General features: G+C 39.1%; 1 protein-coding gene across 3 annotated transcripts in view; it reads left to right on the top strand.

Moving 5' to 3' along the window:
• KIF25 (kinesin family member 25) overlaps positions 1–8,504 on the top strand; it is a 91,522-nt gene extending 83,018 nt beyond the window's left edge. For all 3 annotated transcript variants that reach the window (XM_072643916.1, XM_072643914.1, XM_072643915.1), the window contains 3 exons: positions 5,403–5,597; positions 6,107–6,262; positions 8,217–8,504. In XM_072643916.1, coding sequence (XP_072500017.1) covers positions 5,403–5,597; positions 6,107–6,262; positions 8,217–8,374 — 509 coding nt within the window. In that variant the 3' untranslated portion in view covers positions 8,375–8,504. The remainder of the gene's footprint in view (positions 1–5,402; positions 5,598–6,106; positions 6,263–8,216) is intronic.
• Positions 8,505–20,025: the final 11,521 nt, after the last annotated feature.

Here is a 20,025-nt window from a genome sequence, read left to right on the forward strand (position 1 = left end):
CTCAATTTAGTCTTAGTTGTCTGTGGGACTGAGAGGTTATTGGATTTGCCTGGGGTCACACAGCCAGGCAGGATGAAAGGCAGGATGTGGACTCAGATATGCTTGACTATAGGTCCAGTCCTCTACTACATCACACTGTTTTGAATTCCTTCTTACTAATAGAAGTAAAGTCAATATGTCAGCTATATGTCTTTTAGACAGAAAGTTCCCATGGAGTTCATATATTGCAAAGCGTATTAAAAGTTACTGGTGCTGCCTGTCCTTTAGTCTCTTTTAGGCAGAAACAGAAGGTAAGGAGATGGAGATCAAACCCTGTATGATAGAGACCCAGATCTAGGACAGAAGGGAGATTTCCTATCTAGGTCAGAAAAAGATTATTAATATAATTTTTCCCCCTGTGCCATTGGATGCTTACCAAAACTTAGATATCTATCAAGCTATAAATTTAATTAATATAAGCTATTTTTAATAAATCTATATTAAAAATAAATCTAAATAGTCAGATATCTAACTAAATAAATAGATAGGGGAAAGAGAGAGGAGAAAGTTCCCAAATCAAAAGAATCCCAACTTAGAGTTTTTCACTATATAGATTTTGTCTGCATAGGAGTGATAATTTAAACCACTGGAATTTATAAGTTCACCAAGAAAGTATATATAGACAAAAGAGACAAGGCCCCAGGGCAGAACCCACATAAAGGGGGCCAGATGATCCAGCAATGAGGCTGAGAAGGAACATTCCGATAAGGATGAGGAAAACTAGAAGAAACTCATATCATGAAAACCCATGAGGGGAGAGCATTCAGAAAGAAAGGGAAGGGAGAAAAAGGTCATCACCGTCAAATGCTGCAGAGAGATCATGAAAGACAAAGACTAACAGGCATTAGATTTTGTAAGTGAGAGATTATATTGATAACCTTTGGGGAAAACAGTTTCATATTTTACAGAGCTAGAAGAAATACTAATAAAATTCATCTGGAGGAAGAAAAGGTCAAGAATGACAAGGAAATCAATGAAAAAAAGTGAAGGAAGTTAGGCTAGCAGTAGGATATCTCAAACTGTATTACAAAATGCTAATCTTCAAAACAACCTGGTACTGGCTAAGAAACAGAGCAATGAACTGATCCAATCATTCTGGACAGCAATTTGGAACTATGCCCAAAGGGCTATAAAACTGTGTGTACCCTTTGACCTAGCAACACCATTACTAGGTCTGTACCCCAAAGAGATCAAAGAAAAAGGACAAGGACCTCAGTGTATAAAAATATTAATAGTAGGTCTTTGTGTGGCAGCAAAAAATTGGAAATTGAAGGGATGCCCATCCACTGGGAAATGGATGAACAAGTTCTGGTATATATATGATTGTGATAGGAAACTCCTGTGCTATAAGAAATGACAAGCAGCATACTTTTAGAAAAACTTGGGAAGATTTACATGAACTGATACAAAATGAAATGAGAACATTGTACCCAGTAATAGCAACATCACACAGTGATTAAATGTGAATGACTTAGATATTTTCAGTAATACAATAATCCAAGCCAATTCCAAGACTTATGATCAAAAAATGCTATACATCTCCAGAAAAAGAACTGATGGAGTCTATGCAGATCAAAGCATACTTTTTAACTTTCTTCATTCTTCTTAGGGTTGTTTTTTTGTTCTTGTTTCTGTTTTCTTTTGCAACGTGGCTAATGTGGAAATATGTTTTTCTTGACTATGCGTTATAATCTATATCAAATTGTTTTCTCAAGGAGGGAGTAGGGGAGGGAGAAAATCTGGGACTCAAAAATTTTAAAAACTTTTTTTTAATTTACATGAAACTGAGAAAAAATAAATTAAAAGAGAGAAAGAAGAGTTTATTGAATGGTGGAACTGGGTTGCTAGGAGTTGAGAAGTGAGTAGAATGTGAAAATGTAGAATAGGTGTAGTTGACACTTTCTAAGAAGTAAACTACCAAAGGGAGAGATATAGGATAACCACTACTAGGACTATTTCCAAAGATGATTAGAGAAAAAGGAAAAGAATATATGTGTTCTAAAATGTTTGTAACAGCTCTCTCTGTGGTGGCAAAGAACTGGAAATTTCAGGGATGCCTGTCAATTAAGGAATGGCTGAACAAAGTTGTGGTATATGATTGTGACATCATATTATTGTGCTATATGAAGTGATGGGCTCAATGATTTTAGAAAAACACGGAAAGACTTGCATGAAATAATGAAGAGCAAAATATGTAGAACCAAGAGAGTATTGTATACAGTAACAACAATATTGTTTTAAGAATGACTTTGAGCAAGTAAGTCATTTTAACTATTATAAATATCCAAATTAACTATAAAGGATACATGAAGAAAGATGATCTCTGCATCCAGAGAAAGAACTGATAAATAGAAGTATGTGTAGAATAATTTTACATACATACATACATACATAGATATATATACTTACTTATGTCTAATGTATCTAATGGTAACCATCTCCAAGAAGGGGGAGGGAAAGAGGGACAAAAGAAAAAGAAAAAAAGAAACTTACATAATTATTATATATTTTAAAGGAATAGCAAGTTATACATAATAAATTTGCAGTTTCATGTGCAATCATCTTTTTTTTATACTATGTCATGGAAATGCTTGTTTTATAAAATAAATGTGAAAAAAAAAGAAAATCGGATAGGAAGATTAAAAGGAAAGAATTGTCCTTAGCAAGTAGGACTACTTCTTTTTCTAATCTTGGAGCAAAGAAAAAGATAATTTAGGAGGAAGGGTAAAGTTGAACCCAGCAGAGATTAATTAACAAATTTGTCATTACCTGAGTCAGTTGTGTGACATTCTGTAGCAGCATTCAGCAGCATAAAAGCAGGAGAGAAGGGAGATGATGGGGTAGGGCTTTAGTAAGGGGTGAGCCACAGTGGGCCAAGGAGAAAATGATTCATAAGAGAGAGGAGAGCGCAAAGCTAGTCTGGTTTACTTGAGCATTGAGGCCAAAGAAAAGTGAGACCAAAGAAGGCAAAATGGACTAGGAAATCAGGGAAGGAAGGAATGATCAGACATTGCAGAGGAAGAGGGATGAGGCACAGGGAGAAATGGAGTGATAGAAGGTTATGATCAGATAAAGAAATTTAAGAGATTCCTGTGTTTGGTGGTGAGATCAAGGTTATGATCACTCACCTGTGTTGCTGAGGTGAAGTGAAGGTGAAGGTTAATGTACTGGGATGCAAGGGTATTTGCATTCAAGGCCACACAGAACCTATTCACAAGGGCACCAGACTGCCATAGTTGTTATTATATAGATTATTCTCATTCTAGATTGTATCCTTTTATAACACTCTTCCCAGGATTCTCTGAAATCACACCCTTTGTCATTTCTTACAGAACAATAGTATTCCATTTTGTTCATATACCATAATTTGCTTAGCAATTCGGCGGTTGATTGGCACCTCCTTGCTTTTTCTTTCTTTGCTACCACAAAAGAGATGCTATAAATAGTTTTGCACATTTTGTATAGGATATTAGATTTTCCTGAAACCAAACCTAAACCTGCTTCTCTGAAACGTCTGCCCATGATTCCTAGCTCTGTCCTTGAAGGCCAAGAACAAGTCTAATCTCTCTTTCATACAACAGCCTCTTACACACTGACCTCCTGTCCTCTCTTAAACACAGCACTGAAACTTCTGTGGAAAGTGTTCACAATGACTTCTTAATCATCAAATCCAGGGGTCTTTTCTCAATCCAGATCCTTCACTTCCACACTCCATTAGCCACGGCCTTCTTTTCTAACTCCCCTCTTGGCTTCTACAAGATCATTCTTCTGCTTCTCATCCTGCTTCTCTGTCCCCTTAACTGACTAAATGTACGTATTTCTCCAAGACTCTACCTTGATGTATCATAGTCCATCTCAAAAAGCTTCCATGGCTTTCTATTACCTCTAGGATAAAACACTGTTTGTCTTCTCGGTTTGGCATTTACCACCTTTCACAACCTGGATCCATCCTTTCTGTACAGATTGATGTCACATGAATCCCCTTCCCAAAGTTCTGCGTTCCATTTAAACTGGCCCACTTGCCAGACCCCATGGACAACATCTCATCTCCCATTCTGCACGTGGAATAATCTCCCTCCTGACTTCCACCTTTTGGAATTTCTAGCTTCTTTAAAGGCTCAGCTTAAGTTCCCCCTCCTACACACGGCCTCGCCTGCAGCTCCCCCAATAGTTCCCTTTCTCCCATACCAAAATTGCTTTGTATTTTACCTTGCATATATTTTATATAGACTTACAGCGTTGAGTGAATGGGGCTGTTCTTATTTTTGTGTCCTTCATGCCGTCCACATGATAAGTGCTTAATAAACGTTAAATTTAATTTAGTTGAGTTGTTTGTATAGAAGAACAGGACACACCCAGCAGGTAATGAAAATGGGTGGCCTACAGAAGGGCTAAAAACCCATGACTAAGCAAATGACAGAAGGTCTGACAAAATCACTGCCAAGGACTATGTTTTTCCATTTTAAAAAAATGTTTCTGGTAAGTGAAAAGTGCTCCTGTTGCTGGTGTGTGTGTGTGTGTGTGTGTGTGTGTGTATGTGTGTGTGTGTGTGTGTGTGTGTGTATGTGTGTGTGTATGTGTGTGTGTGTGATTTTATTTATTTGTCCCTCTTCATGTATTTATCATTAATAAACACCAAAAATATATCATCACATTTATAAATTCTGAGATAGCTAAACCAATACTGGAAAATTAATTGCATAGCCTTGAAAAACTTGAAGAATATTATAGTTATTCAACTCAGTAAACAACTATTAAGCACCTACCATGGTCAGGACCCAGTGTTAGGCCCTAGAATGGTCACTACCTTCAAGCCCAGACAAGAGGAAATGAACTTCCATTGCAACTTCAAGAATTTAAGTTTGAGTAAAGAAAGCTGAGGCTTGTTGCATTAGGTTATCAAAGACAGGCAGTGGAATCTCTTTTTCTTGGGGCCTACAAACTTAGGGAAGATTTTTTTTTCTGCCAAGCATACTTTTCTGGTGTTAATGAAAATGGAAACATTTGCTCATACTGTTAACTTAACCTCTCTGGAAAACATTGTTAATTTGTCTTGAGACAAGTATTGGCAATTAGAGATTAGTTTAACATCCAACAGACGAATGATGATCTATCTATCCCCTCTTCCTTTTTCTGCTTTTGGCATTATTGCCAAAAGAAACCACTAATTATCGCTGCAGTTTTTCCAGTGTATATATGAGACATGAAGTGAATGACAACAGTTTTATAGACCCAGGAATATGTTGAATCTATTGGCCTCTGAGCTGAAAGTTCATCATCAACAGCCCTTGTGAAATGAATTTGTATTTTCCCTGTCATCTTTTTACCTCACAAAATGCTGGTGGTTTTGTCCCCATTTATAGCAGATCAACAAGCAATTCAAAAGCTGTGTAAAGAGACTCTGTGCAGTACTCCACAGAAAGTAATGAAGAGTGAGAAAGCTTGCTTCTCTCCCCGTGGTCTTTCTCCAGCACCGATCCCCCTGGACCCCACAGAGCAACACAAGCAGGTCCAAACCAAGTTACAACTTGTGGACTTGGCTGGCAGTGAATGTATTGGTAAGTCGACCCTTCCAGATGGGATAACCTTGTCCTGATAGCACTTAACTCGAACCTGTCTGCAGAATAGAGAGCTTGGAAAAATATGGGAAGGACATAATAAAAGTCTGAGCCTCTGAACGTTAACACCCTTTACACAGAGTTTGTTTTCCTTTTAATCTTTACATCCAAATGGGTGAACTTCTTTTTCTTTTCCTTTTCACAATTGTAGTCTCCTGACCCAAATAATGTTTTGAAAACTAGAGGTCATATTATAAAGGACCAAGAGTTTTAGCTGCTGTCTGCTTAGCTTGTTACAGGACCAAAGTTAATGGAATATATTTTAATATACTCCCCTTGTATAAATACAGCTACCCGGAGAAACATCCTTCCTGTGAAATCTTTACTCTGCTTTTTTCCTGACATAGTTATTCAGTTATATTCTTTGTGATATTTAGCAAAAACAAACAAAACCCAAAATTAAATTCAAATGGCAAGCACAAATCAAGTATGGCTGTGGTTTCCCTTAGGTATGTCTGGAGTGACAGGGACAATCCTGAGGGAGACCTCATTTATAAATCGAAGCTTAGCAGCCCTAGCTGATGTTCTGGGAGCCCTGTCAGAGCACCGTGGTCACATTCCTTACCGGAACAGCAAACTCACCCACCTACTCCAAGATTCCATTGGTAACTTTCTTTCCCTTCTCCCGTCTCCCTTCTCTCATTTTCCTGTTTTCCTGTTCTATACCAGAAGTATTCTATTTTGAAAGTACTCAGTATAGTCTCTGCTTACCACATAAGAACAAAGTCATATTTCCATCATGCTTAGTGATGACACAGTGAGCCTGGTTCTACTTATCCCTCTTGGAATGCTCTCCCCAATTCCATTAGGATCATTAGAGTTGCAGTAACTCAAAAGAAATGTGAGATGTGCAAATTTAGAGACATCTCCACTCCAAATGTTCACATGGACTTTTTGTGCCTGACCTGTGGTAGAGCCTTCAGAGCTCATATTGGTCTGATCAGACACAGTCAGACACACTGTACCTTGACCCCAACATAGGGATGCCATTTTGGTCCTGTTCCACTATGAAGGACAACAACCAACCAGGATCATAGATTTAGAGCTGGAAGGAGATCTTGGGGTCATCCAGTCTAAGTAAGCTGTAGAGCTGGACTTTGTACTCAGGTCCTCAGATCCCAGCCCAACTCTCTATCTACCATACTAGTCAATCAATCTCTCTCTCTCTTCTCTTCTCTTTCTCTCTCTTTCTCTCCTTCTCTGCCTCCCTCCCCCCATCCCTCCTTCCAATAAAAATTTTACCTATCCTTCAAAAAAGGGGGGAAAGGAAATGAGCATGTATTAAATGTTTACTATATGCTAGTTACTGTGCTAAGTGCTTTACAAATATTATCCTATTGAATCCTCACACCATTCCTGGGAGATAGGTGCTATTATGATTCCTATTTTACACATGAGGAAACTGAGGCAGACATAGGGTTAAGTGACTAACCCAGAGTCACACAGATGGTAAATATCTGAGGCTAGATATAACTGATTCCAGGCTCTACCCACTTCATTACCTAGTTGCTTCTCATAGCTCAGTATTGACCTCTTCCAGCAATCCTTCCCTCACTACACTTTTAATTTTCTCTCAGTTCCCATGGCACATAGTCTGCCCTGCTTACTAATTGTTTCACGTGTGGGTTTCTTCTATCCTGAAGTGGATTGTAGGGACAGACTGTGTCTTCTGTATTATCCATAGTGCTAGGCACATAATGGAAACATAATGACCAGTTACTGATTGAATCACTCACCCTCAAGTTAGAAGGTTGAGTCCTCCCTACTTAGGGAACATGGGACACCAATCTGTGGCATCCCAAGCAATTGTTGACTCCACTCTACCAATCTCATCCTACATGAGTTTTTCTCCTCACTCTTCTTTTCTTCTTCCTTCTTCCTTTTGACATATCCTTTTCCCTTTTTCTCTCTTTTTGTATTTACCTGCCTCTGTATTCATTAGGCATGCCCTAAAGAGTTGTATGCATAATGTGGGGAATTGCTTTATAGCCCCTCCCCCAAACCCCAGTGGGAGAGGGAGGCATGGGGAAGAGGATACCCATCTCCCCCTGTGGTCCAGAAGCTAGCTTCCACCAAAAGACACTCATATTCCAGGATGAGGCAAAAAGAGCACATGAAATGAAAGAGGACCCATGAAAGTGCTTCAGAATGTGATGGGATTGCTGCCATCCTCATCCTCATTATTAGTGGTCATATGCTTCAATTGCTCCCCATGAGCTTATAAATAAGGCTCACCAGAAGTAAGGAAGATACAGGAGAGAAGGATGGAGAAAGAAGTCAGATGTCTCACTCTGCTTCCTTCTGGCCATCCATCAGTCATCATTCTGTGTGCCTCCATAATTTTAGGAGCCCCTATGAGACACCCAAGAGGTGGAGGGTGGGGGAATAGATAGGAAGGGTTTCCTGTAGAATGCATTCTGTGGCTGATCCAGAGGGTGGAAGAAAGTGAAGTATCAGAAAGCGGGCAGCAGCTTCCACTGTGCTGTATTTTCTAACTTAGATAAGCAATTATTTTCTCCCTCTATGTATATGTGTTTACTCGTTTTATTTTATTTAAAGGGGGTGATGCAAAGCTATTGGTGATGCTCTGTGTGTCCCCTTGCCAAAAGTATTTGGCAGAAACACTGCAGTCCCTGGGGTTTGCAAGCCGAGCCCGGCAAGTTCAGAGGGTTCAAGCCAAGAGAAGAAATCTGCTTGTGTCAGGCAAATCCAAATGAGAGAGAAGATTCCAGTGGATTAAAAACATTAATGAGTTCCTCATCCTGAAATGAATCTTCTTGTCTGAGAGCTATGCTTTAAAGTGTAAGCTGCCAGAAGGAAAAATAAACTTTTCTTATTTGGACTTCATAAATATGGTTTTATTCCAAGAAAGGAGTCATAAACACTGACAACAGCTCCCAAACAGTATCAATAACAAATCATTAAAGAAGCCATAAGTTTCAGGATTTGAGGTGGGGGTAGGGGTGAGAGGGTAAATGAAATATTTTATCAGACCGATCTTTTTCTAGAACACCATGGAACAATTGGTAGAAGGGGATGGGAATGTAGCTGCAACTGTGAAAATAAAACCCATAGCATCCAACCAGACTGAAGGGGGTGGAGGTGGAAATGGGCATGGGGAACCACTGTGCCAGCGATTACCAAGTCTGCTTCTATAGCAGAGTTTCCTACTGTGTCAAATAGTGTCCCAGCATTCATTTTAATTCCCTTAAAAATTAAAATCATAAATCTAACACGTTTATAGAGAGAAGCTGGTTACTAAATCAAATTCAACAGCAGGGGTTGCAACTCCAAAAAGACTGACCTTCCTCAGGCTTTGCAAATGTCATGATTGCTAACAGATGTGACTAACTGTATTTGACCTTGGGCTTCCACAATGGAGCTAGGTTTAGAAAGTGTGAGGTTGTCCACATCTTTAGTCCTTGAGGAGGAGGGAAGTAAAGCCAAATAGCCATTCTGAGATACCATTTCATTTCCACAGAGGGGTATATCCTCTTTTAAAAACTCAGGCTGGCTCAAAATGCTGTTGCCCATGGTGGAAAAGACAGGGATCTGCACTAGAGGCCAGGAACATTACTTAATTTTTCACCAGCAATTTCATGTTGGCTCTGAAAATGAGAGGTTCTGTCATGGGGTAATGAAGAGATGTTTCAGGTGGTGGTGACTTGGTAGCATGAATGGGTTATGTATGTATAAGAAAAAAAATCCTCAGGTTTCTCTCATTCTCATGTGATAGGGGAAGGAAAGTTTTTTCTTAAGTCCCTAGTTAGCACAGACTAAACAACTATTTGGTTGGTGCCCTATGTGCCAAGCCAAAACTCCCTGTGGATCCCCAGCTGTGCCACATAATGGTAGGTCTGTGAGATACATCCCCTTAATCACCATATGCAAAATGATCCAGAAGGAGATGAAGCATTTCCTCATTACTTCAAGACACGTGGAGCAGCCACCAGTGGGGGGGTACCCCTATCCTCCTGCCTTCCTATTCCCCTCCTCCTCTCCTGTTCCTGCCTCCATCCCTGGCAGTCTCAGAACTCAGTCTGAGTTACTTAACTCCTCACATGGCTTTGATGAAGTGGGAGTCTCTTCTTCTCACTCTTCTGTTCAGGGAGATAGAGGGTCAGCAGGCTTTACCATTATCCCTGCCTCTACCTCTTAAAGCCTTCAAGCCTTACCTTCAGGACCCTCTTCTCCACTATCTGACCTAATGACACAACCTAAGGACCCCTAAGCCTTTCCATCCATCCTGCAGGTGAACTTGCTTGTAAGTGGCATGTATCCCAATTAGTGTGTGAGCTCTGAGAATAAAAGCTATCTTGTTTTTTTCTGTTTGCCTCCCCAGGCCTTTGCCACACAGAAAGCACTTCATAAATGTTTTTTTCATTCATTCCACAATTCATGTTCCCATAGGCCTGGGGACCAGTAACAATTCATGGCTGACCATAATAAAAACTGATTTCTCTAAGGGCATAGTAATTAAACAAGTATTAATTGAGGCCAGCACAATATGTACAAAACATTGTTCTCCTGTCTAGTACTCAAAGTTTTAAGAGAGAAGTAAAGAAGAAATGATCATCTGTCTATAGAAGGAGCCTTCCCCTTCCCTGACAATGGAAACAGAATATTCTAGATATCTTTGGAGTAGAAGAAGATAGAGAAAGACACAAAACACCCCAAATTGTTTGGTGCATTTAATATCCTTCAAGGAATAAATGACACAGAACCAGAAATATGCTGTTTTTCTTAAGTAACCCTGCTTACTTTTCTGATCCTAATACACGTCTCCTTGCTTACCCCGTGAGGTCAGAGAGCTGCAGCTCTGCTTTGAAGACCGAAAATGGAAAGAAAGACTGTATGGTGTTTTAGAGATAAAACACTAAACACTGTTATCTTTAGATTAATATTACAGGAGCCTGCTGTTGAGTCTCTTTGCATCCCAAATATGTCGAGAGTCAGTAATGTCAGATCTTCCAGGCACTGGTCTTGAGGGTCTGTGGAAGCTGAACTACTTCCCTCCCCACCCAAAAATAAATAAATAAAGACAATCATTCCCATGATGAAAAGAGGGCTCGGAATAAGGGACTGGATCTGTGATTTCATTTGTATGTAGAATTCCCAAATGAGGAAGCTTCCTCTACTAATACAGGTTGGTAACTTCTTTTCAATTTAATACTCAGAAAGTTGCCCTGAAGGCTGACAGATTAAGTGATTTGTTCAGGGTCATACAGCCAGTACGCGTCAGAGGAAGCACTTGGATTCATTTTCAACCTTTTTATCCACCCTGCTGCCTCTGCTAAAGACATATTTATGAAAAAAATCCTAAAAAAGACAATCATTCCTAGAAGGTGGGTGACAATAGATTAGCAATCAGTTCCTGTCCTTCGCCTAGCCTAACCTGGCTTGACACCAGGCAATACAGTGTTCCTAACTCCTAGAAAAGAGAAAAAAAGAAAAAAAATATAAAAAATCCCTCACTGCTCCTCTGCCCACAGAAACACTTAAGGCGTCTTATGCTTACTACTGCTGTCTTACAGGAAAGAAAGGAATTTAATGAGAGAAAGAAAGAAAGTGCCACTCTCAGGGCCAACCAAGCTTTTATCCACCAACCTAAACACTGGAAATACAAAGAAAGGCAAAAGACAGTCCCTGCTCTCAAGGAGCTCATAGTCCAATGGGAAAAAATACCAACAAGATGCATACAAATCAGTTGGGGATAATATCAAAGGGAAGGGACTAAGAGTAAGGAGAACTAGGAAAGGTTTCCTGCAGAAGGTAGGATGTTAGCAGAGACTTGAAGGAAGCCAGAGAAGCCATGAGGTGGAGATGAGGAGGAAGAGAGGTCCCGCAGGACAACCAGTGAAAATGCTTGGACTTTAGAAGAGAAAGAACACAGCAACCAGGCCAAACCTCTATTCCTCTATTCATTTTCAGGGGAAAAAAAGATAGAAAAAGGCTAAAAGAGAACAGAACCAGGGGGCTATTCCTCTCCTGACTGTCTGGAAGGCAGGAAAACAAAATCAGGAGAAAAACTACAGATATTCTGAGTCTGGAAGCTCCACCTACTACTTCTGGTCAGATAAAACTGCATGGTCCTACTCATGTTCCTCCCTGTTAGAGTCCAAGGCAATGATTTTTAAAAAAATGGATGCCTTTTGTTTTTATATCATTCTTTTCTAAATATATCCCTCCCTCTCCTCTAGCCAGAATGTCATCCCTTGCAAAAGAACAAACAAAAAAGAATTAAAAAAGGAGAAATCAGCAAGTCAGAAAAACTAACACAACATCAAATCTGTCAGTCTATACAGAATTAACACTTATAAGTCTCTACTTCTTCAAAGAAAAGCAATAGGTGCATTTTTTTCTCTCTTCTCTGGTCATTATAATGATATAGCATCCTATTTTAGGTATTTGGTTTTTCCATTTCTATTGTTATCATTATCGTATATGCTGTTTTTCTGCTTGTGCTTTCTTCATTCTGTATCAGTTGACATGTCTTCTCATTTTTTCTGAATTTTTTATATTATTTTCCCCCTTAAAATCCAGTAATTTCCCACTATCTTTATGCATTCCAGCTTGTTTAGCCATCCAATGTGTGAATTTGTTGTGCTTAATTATGCTTACCTGTCACCAGACAAGGTCGATTTTTTGTTTTGATTTCAGGTGCTAGTATGGAGAAAGAGATGACTAATAATGTTTTTTAAAAAGAAAGAAACTAAGAGGGTCATTGAAGTATTTTTTAAAGCCATATGAGAACATAAGGAGATTTAGAGACAGACACAGATAAGTCATACAACTTTAAAATAAAAATACTGAATTTATTATATGCTTTAAAAAACAAGGGCAAGCTATTTGTAATGGAGATTAGTGGTTTCATATAGGAGCCTCTTTTTTGTTTCATGAATATGGAAATGTTTGTGCTAACTGGTATTTGTCAAGTATAGAATAGCAAAAATAAAAATTATTCTTTAAAAATATGTTTACTTATTTTGCAATCAATGCGTATCTAGCCCTTGGTTCTTTGGAACCACAAAAAAATGCTACTATGAATATTTTGGTATATGTGGGAAGTTTCTTCTGTCTTTGGCCTCCTTGGAGCATATGTCTAGCAGTGGGATCTCTGAGTCAGAAAATATGTACATCTGTGGTTGATTAAGGGAATAAATGAGGTACACAGTATAGTGGTAAATGACCATAGTAACTTAGTATTTGATAGACCCAAGATTCAAAGCTATTGAGGCATGAACTTTGTATTTGACAAAAACTACTGGGATGACTGGACAACAGATTGGCAAAACTAAACATAGAACAATATCTCACATTGTATATCAAGATAAGCTCAAATTAGGTACACGATTTAGACATAAAGAGTGATATCATAAGCAAATTAGAGGAGCATGGAAATTTTTACCTGTCAGATCTATGGAGAATGGAAGAGTTTGTGACTAAACAAAAGATAGAGAGGATCACAGGAGGTAAAAAAGGATAGTTTTGATTATAAGAAATTTTACACAAACAAAATCAATGCAGCCAAAATTAGAAGGAAAGCAGAAAACTGGGGGTAAGTTTTTTCCAGCAAGTTTCTCTGATATAGGTTTCATTGCTCAAATATATAGGCAACTGGGCCCAATTTATGAAAATAAGAGCCTTTTCTAATTGATAAATGGTCGAGGGATATGAATAGGCAGTTTTCAGGAGAAAAAAAATTTAAAATCATATAAAAAATGCTCCAAATCACTAATAATTAGAGAAATTCAAATTAAGATAAATCTGAGGTACCACCTCACATGTATAAATTGGCCAACATGACAGAAAAGGAAAATGACAAATGAATGGATAAATAAGATACTAATGCACCATTAGTGGAGTTGTGAACTGGTCCAAACATTCTGGAGAATAATTTGGAATTATGCTCAAAAGACTGTAAAACTGTGCACGCCCTTTGATCCAACAATACCACTACTTTGACCTAGCAATGCCATTTATTCTTCAGTAGAATCCACCCTTTGTAATATCATGGTATGCTGTCCATGAGGTTTTCTTGGCAAAGATACTGGAGTGGTTTGCCATTTCCTTCCCTAGGGCATTAAGGTAAACAGAGGTTAAATGACTTTCCCAGGACTACACAGCTAGTGTCTAAAGTCACATTTGAACTCAGATCCTCTTGGCTCCTGGCCCAGTGCTCTATCCACTGAGCCACCTAGCTGCCTCTAGAAGTACTACTATTAGGTCTGTATCCCAAAGAAATCAAAAAAAGGAAAAGGACATATTTGTACAAAAATATTTATAACAGCTCCTTTTGTGGTGGCAAAAAATTAGAAATTGAAGGGATTCCCATGAATTGATGGCTAAACAAGTTGAAATAGAATATTCTTGTGCTGTGTGAAATGATAAAGGGGATAGTTTCAGAAAAACCCGGGAAGACTTATATGAACTGATGCAAAGTGAGATTAGCAGAGAATCAGAAGAATATTGTACGCAGTAATAACAGTATTTTAATGGTAATTAACTGTGAAAAACTTAGCTACTCTAAGCAATACAATGATTGATGACAATGTCAAGGGACTTATGATGAAAAATGCTATCCACTTCCAGAGACAGAACTGATAAACTCTATGTGCAGATTGAAACACATTTTTTCACTTTATTTTTCTTTGCATGACTTCATATGAATCACACCGCTTGCTTTCTCAAGTAGGGAAGGAGCTGCAGGGAAAGAGAAAATCTAAAGCTGCAAAAACAACAAACAAAAAATGTGGACATTTTCATCATTTTTTAAAAAAGTTTAATTCCATATTGCTTTCCAGAGTGGTAGGACTAATTCTTAACTCGACAAACAGTGTGTTTGTAGACTTGACTTCCTACAGTTTCTCCAACATTGAGTACTTTCATCTTTTGTTCATCTTTAGGGCAATATCTTTTATCGTCTAAATTTAGATTCTTGGAGGCAGTGTCTCTTTTCCAAGGAAGAAGTCAGTTTTCAATTAAGTTAATGATATTCTATTAATGAACAGAAAGCTTCCTCTTCAATCCACTTTGTATAATTCATTGGAGATTATATTTTTGAATCAAGGGGATCCTTTTCTCTTAATGAATAGAAAACTGCTCCTTAAATGGGTGACCTGTCGGGGGACACTCTTGTATTAGCTGGAGCCAAGTGAGAGGGGAGCAGATTATTTTAGACCATCACCACCCCCATTCAAATAGTCTAAACATTTCAGTCATTAACTATGATATAGCCAAGGATTCCTATACTGAGGGAATCTTATAACAGTCTCCTCTATCAGTTGTTTATTATTTTGTTGGTTTCTAGACTTAAGGAAATAATGGAGAAAGTATTAATAATGCAAATTAAACTTACTAGTATTAGGCCTTTTAAGAAAGCTAAACATTAAGAAATTTAAGTTAAACATTTGGTAATATACCCCTGGTAATAAGTAAAAAGATCTTCCTGTATAGGGAAAACCTGGGCTATTTCTGGAGAAGTTGCTTTTCATGCTCCAAGGAATGATATTACTATCAGGCAAGAGGTCTTCTCAGAACACACAAAGGAAGAAGAAATAAGTTATGGTGGTGACTCTTTACTGAGGGTTACTGAGACATATATCCAGGATGCAATGCCCAAGAATGATTGATAACCACTACCCACTTCTGGTGATTCCTATGAGAAGATATCATACTATTATAAGAAACTAGAAAGCATTGCTAATGATCATTTTCATAAGAAAAATGAAAACAATGAAAAACTAAAAACTTTGAGGGCACAGGGGGTGTTTTAATCATTATCATTGATCAAAGATTGAAGATATAGGAGAGGAAGGCAGTTTGGGTAAGTGAGGAGCTAAATAACAAAATGCTATCTTTGAATGGGAATTTGAATTTCTAGACCACCCATTAATACATTGGAATAATAGGATCTTAGCAAGGAACAGAATACCTAACAAGGAAAGCATACTTGCCTAGGGGTTTTTGAATCTTATCAAGAAGTCTTTCAAGTGATAATGAGGACGGGGAGGGAGAAAACTGACAACTTAGATCTCCTTAGGTTGGTGAATGGCAGAAGATGAATGGAAGATGATATCTCAGAAGAAAGCCAGTAATAAAACCTGTGACTTCTGATATTTATATGTAAATGCAGAAAATATGGGTAAATAGCAGGGTGAGCTAAGAATCCTAAGGAAAGGAAACACAGTTGACTTTATCACTTACTGGATGAACCAAGGATAAAGAATGGCTAATGTGCATGACAGAATTCGAATCTAAAACCATCACAACAGAATATAATGATGAATCAATTTGATCAAGATGAAATTTAATGTGGATAAATGTAAAATTCTATACTTGGGTTCAAAAACCAACTTCAAAAAGACAGTACAGAAGAGGCATGACAAGTTGTTCTCTGAAAAAAGATGTCAACAGTGTGATATGGCAGCCCCAAAATTGATGCTATTCCAGTTTGCATTGAGAAATATAGTGTCCATGACTAAGGACATTGTGGTTCTGTTTTACCATGCCCTGGTCTGACCACATCGAGAGTACTGTAATCAGTTTTGGACTTATTTTAGGAAAAGCAAAATTAGAGAATTCTTTTTAAAAAAGGCAGGGGGAGGAATGATGAGATGGATGAAAATGCGTAGGTGTTTATCAGTAAGCACTTATTAAGTGCCTACTACATGGCAAACATTTTGAAATAAAGTTAAAAATGAAATAATCCCTGCCCTCAGTGAGCTTATATTCTATCAAAGAAAGCCATATGTATCAATTTATTTGGAGGGAGGAAGGACCAGCAATTGAGAATAGAGGTGATAGCACTCTTAGAGATAATGGGTGAACTCTACCTCTAGAACTTCTCTGAGCTTGGATAGGCCTCTGTAGTATTCTCAGATATCTCCAGCCATGCCACTGCCCTGGTATGCTTACTTCCCTGTGCAGCCTTTGTTAGCCCTATTTGCGTGTTGACTTCTACCATTAGAATGGTAGTTCCTTGTGGGCAGCAGGGGCTGTCTAGCATGTAGACCAATCTTGCTGGACCAAAGAGTACTTGAAGGGAAGTGATATATAAAAGATTAGAAATGTTTGAGCCAAGTTGTGAAAGTCTTTAAAGGTCCCCTCTCAAAAAAGGAGTTTATATTTGAATCTAAAGGTAACAGGGACCCACTGGAGTTTGCTGAGTGTAGGAATGATACAGTCAGACCTATGCTTTTAAGAAAATCACTTTGGTAGTTGTGTGGAGGATGGACTAGAGAGGAATGAGACCAATTAGAAGGCTATTATAATAGTCTAAATGATGAGGTCTTGAACTAGGGTGGCTATGTAAGTACAAGAAGGGGATAGATCTGAGATTTTGTAGAGGTAGAAATGGAAAGATTTGGCAACTTATTGGAAGAGTCATGGATGGCACAGAGACTATACACTTGGGTAACCAAATGGATAGTAGTGCCCTCTACAGAAATAGTGAAATTTGGAGGGTGGAAAAGGTTTGGAAAAGAAAAATGTAGATGGAAAAAAGGGCAAATTCTATTTTGGACACATTGAGGTTGAAATGACTAAGACATCCAGTTCAAAATATCTAACAAGCAATGTGATGCAGGGTTGGAGGTGTCAGGAGATGATACATAGAGCCGGGAATCATTACCATAAAGAAGAGAATGAAAAACTTGGGAGTTGATGAAGTCACCAAGAGAGGGTATAGAGAGATAAGAGGATGCAGGACAGAGTCAGGGGTGCACCCACAGTTAGGAGATGGTGATATGGATGATAATCCAGCAAAGGTGAATGATAAGTTCTCAAGTGGGTAGGAGGAGAATCAATGTCACAAAAACCTAGATAGAAAGAAGTGAACAGAAAGAGGAGAAAATCAATGGTGTCACATGCCACATGGAGGGCAGGAAGAATAAGGAGTGAGCAAAGGTCACCAGTTCAGCAATTTGGATTAATTGGTAACTTTGGAGAGAAGAGTTTCAATTGAGTGATGAGGTCAGAAGGCATCTTGCAAAATGTTCAGAAATGAGTGAAAGGAAAGGAATTAAAGATGACAGCAATATAGTTGGGTTTTCTTCTTCTGTGGGAGTTTGGCTGTGAAAAGGAGGTGAGATAATCTAGTGATAACCACTCTCTTTGGGATACCTGATGGAGGGGGCCTTCCTCTCTACCACGAGGACTCATACAATTGGCTGCTGAGCCAGAACTCCACGGATAAGTTCCTAAAGGGGCAATCACTACTCCTCAAGTCTCTCCTTACTGTTGCCCTTCAAGGCAAACAATAATTCTCTGTGTGGGTCCTTGGGGACTCAGAGGAAGCAAAAGGAGGAAGAGGGAAAGAGTCACCGACAGAGAGAACCGTGTAAAGAAGAGTCCATCTGAAATTGTTAGAGCTATGCTCATTGGAAGCTAAATGTAAACTAGTTAATGAGCAGCCCTGCTGCAAAAGTCCCATAAAGGGTTGATAGTAGCCTCGCAACTAATTGAAATTATTCTATGATTCTCTATTTCTTAGTAGTTTCCTACCTTTGCTGGAAGAGAACTACCTGTTCCATTACTGATTTAAGTTTCCAGTGGGTGTAGGTTTTATATTGTACTGTCTCCCTTACTGGGAAGAAGGGAACCTCTTCAAACTAGAGCCATCAGGAATCTTCAGTAGGGGTATAATTACGGCATTGGGAGCCTAGTTGTCTTCTTTAAAAGACACACAATCCCAAAGAAATGAGCCCAGACCAAAGCAAGAGGGCAGGAAATGGATAGAGGATCACCAATTTACCAGTCTCAAAAAGTGCTTAGATAGAGTAGCTTGAGGGGGTGATAGGTGGTCAAGTGAAGAGAACTTTTTAAGGATGGGAGAGATCTTGGTGTGTTTATAGGCAGCAGGGAAGGAACCAACAGATAGGAAAGAATTTGGGAGAGAGATAGGGATGAGGGAAGGCAGGGAGAGAGAATACGATTAGGGAGCAATCTATCGAAGGAGATGGGAAAGTATGGGGTCAAGGGCATGTGTAGAGGTGTTAACTTTGGCAAAGAGAGAATGGGAGATAATATCAAGGAATTCTGAAATATACAAGAGGTCAATGTTATAGTGAGAGAGAACTTATAGTGAATGGCTTTTATTTTTGCAGTTAAGTATGAGGGAGGTTGAGGAACATAAGAAGGTTTGAAACAGCTGCTATGGGGAACGCAATTACATGGGAGTAAAAGGATTGCCTTTCTTCAGTGAGGGTCTAGATGAGATCACATACATAAATCTATATTCATTCCAGTTCCCCAAAGTGAATTCCTCCAATTCCATTCGGCAAAAGGTGAGTAGGAGGAACAGAATGAACAGAGGAGGCAAATAGTAGGAGTAAATCAGGGGTGGGGTTTTGCAATGCAGGAGTGTGTGTGTGCTTGTCATTAGTTGCCGAAGAGGGCCATACCATCAGAGAAATGATGACATGACTTGCACTTGACTTTGTTTTGAGTGAGGGAGGGCTGTGCAAGTCACCAGCCTCACTTCTCCTCCAGAGCCATCTGAATCCAGTGACCAGATAATCATCAGGATGACTGGAGATGACCCAGGATGAGGCAGTTGGAGTTAAGTGACTTGCCCAAGGTCACATAGCTAGTGAGTGTCAAGTGTCTGAGGTGACATTTGAACTCGGGTCCTCCTGGCTCCTGTACTGGTGCTCTACCCACTGCACCACCTAGCTGCCCCCAATGCAGGAGTAGCAGTAGCACAAAGAGCCAAAGGACTTGTATAAAGAATAGCATAGCATTGATCTCGTTAACTATGGCAGCCAGGATTGTGAAGCAGGTAAACAGAGGCCAGAGGAGGGGTGGATTGCCTGGGAAAGCACAGAGAATTGGAGGACATGTTGAGGATGAAGAAAAGGTTTAGAAGGAGGGAAGCACAGGGAGAGATAGAGTGATATGAGGTTATGATAAGAAAAGGAATATCAGAATCCTTGATAATGGAAGTAGAAAACTTGTAATTATCAGTGAGATCAAGGGAATAACCCTTAGATGGCTAAGATGGAGTGGAGGAGGTCATGAGAATTGTGGATACTAAGACCTGGAAAGCCTGGGTGTTTCAGGGAACATGTATATTGAAGTCCCTTGGCATTAAAATGGAAGATTGACATGGGGAAGGAGACTGTGAACCAGGCAATGAACTCCTTGAGAAAGGAAGAATGCCCTAAGAAGTAATGGATAACTGTCACAAGGGTCTGGACTGGGTGATGAGTTGAGTTTAGAGAGAGTGAACTTCAAAGGAATAGATTACTAAGTGATGGTGGCAGAACAAGAGTCTAGAAGAGGGAGTGAAAGTAAGAAATAATCTAACACTCTGTCTTGTGGGACCAGTGTATTGGGGTTATAGAGAAGTTCCAGTCAGTTCTAGAAG

This window comes from Notamacropus eugenii, chromosome 2 (assembly GCF_028372415.1).
Source record: "Notamacropus eugenii isolate mMacEug1 chromosome 2, mMacEug1.pri_v2, whole genome shotgun sequence".
NCBI lineage: Eukaryota > Metazoa > Chordata > Mammalia > Diprotodontia > Macropodidae > Notamacropus > Notamacropus eugenii.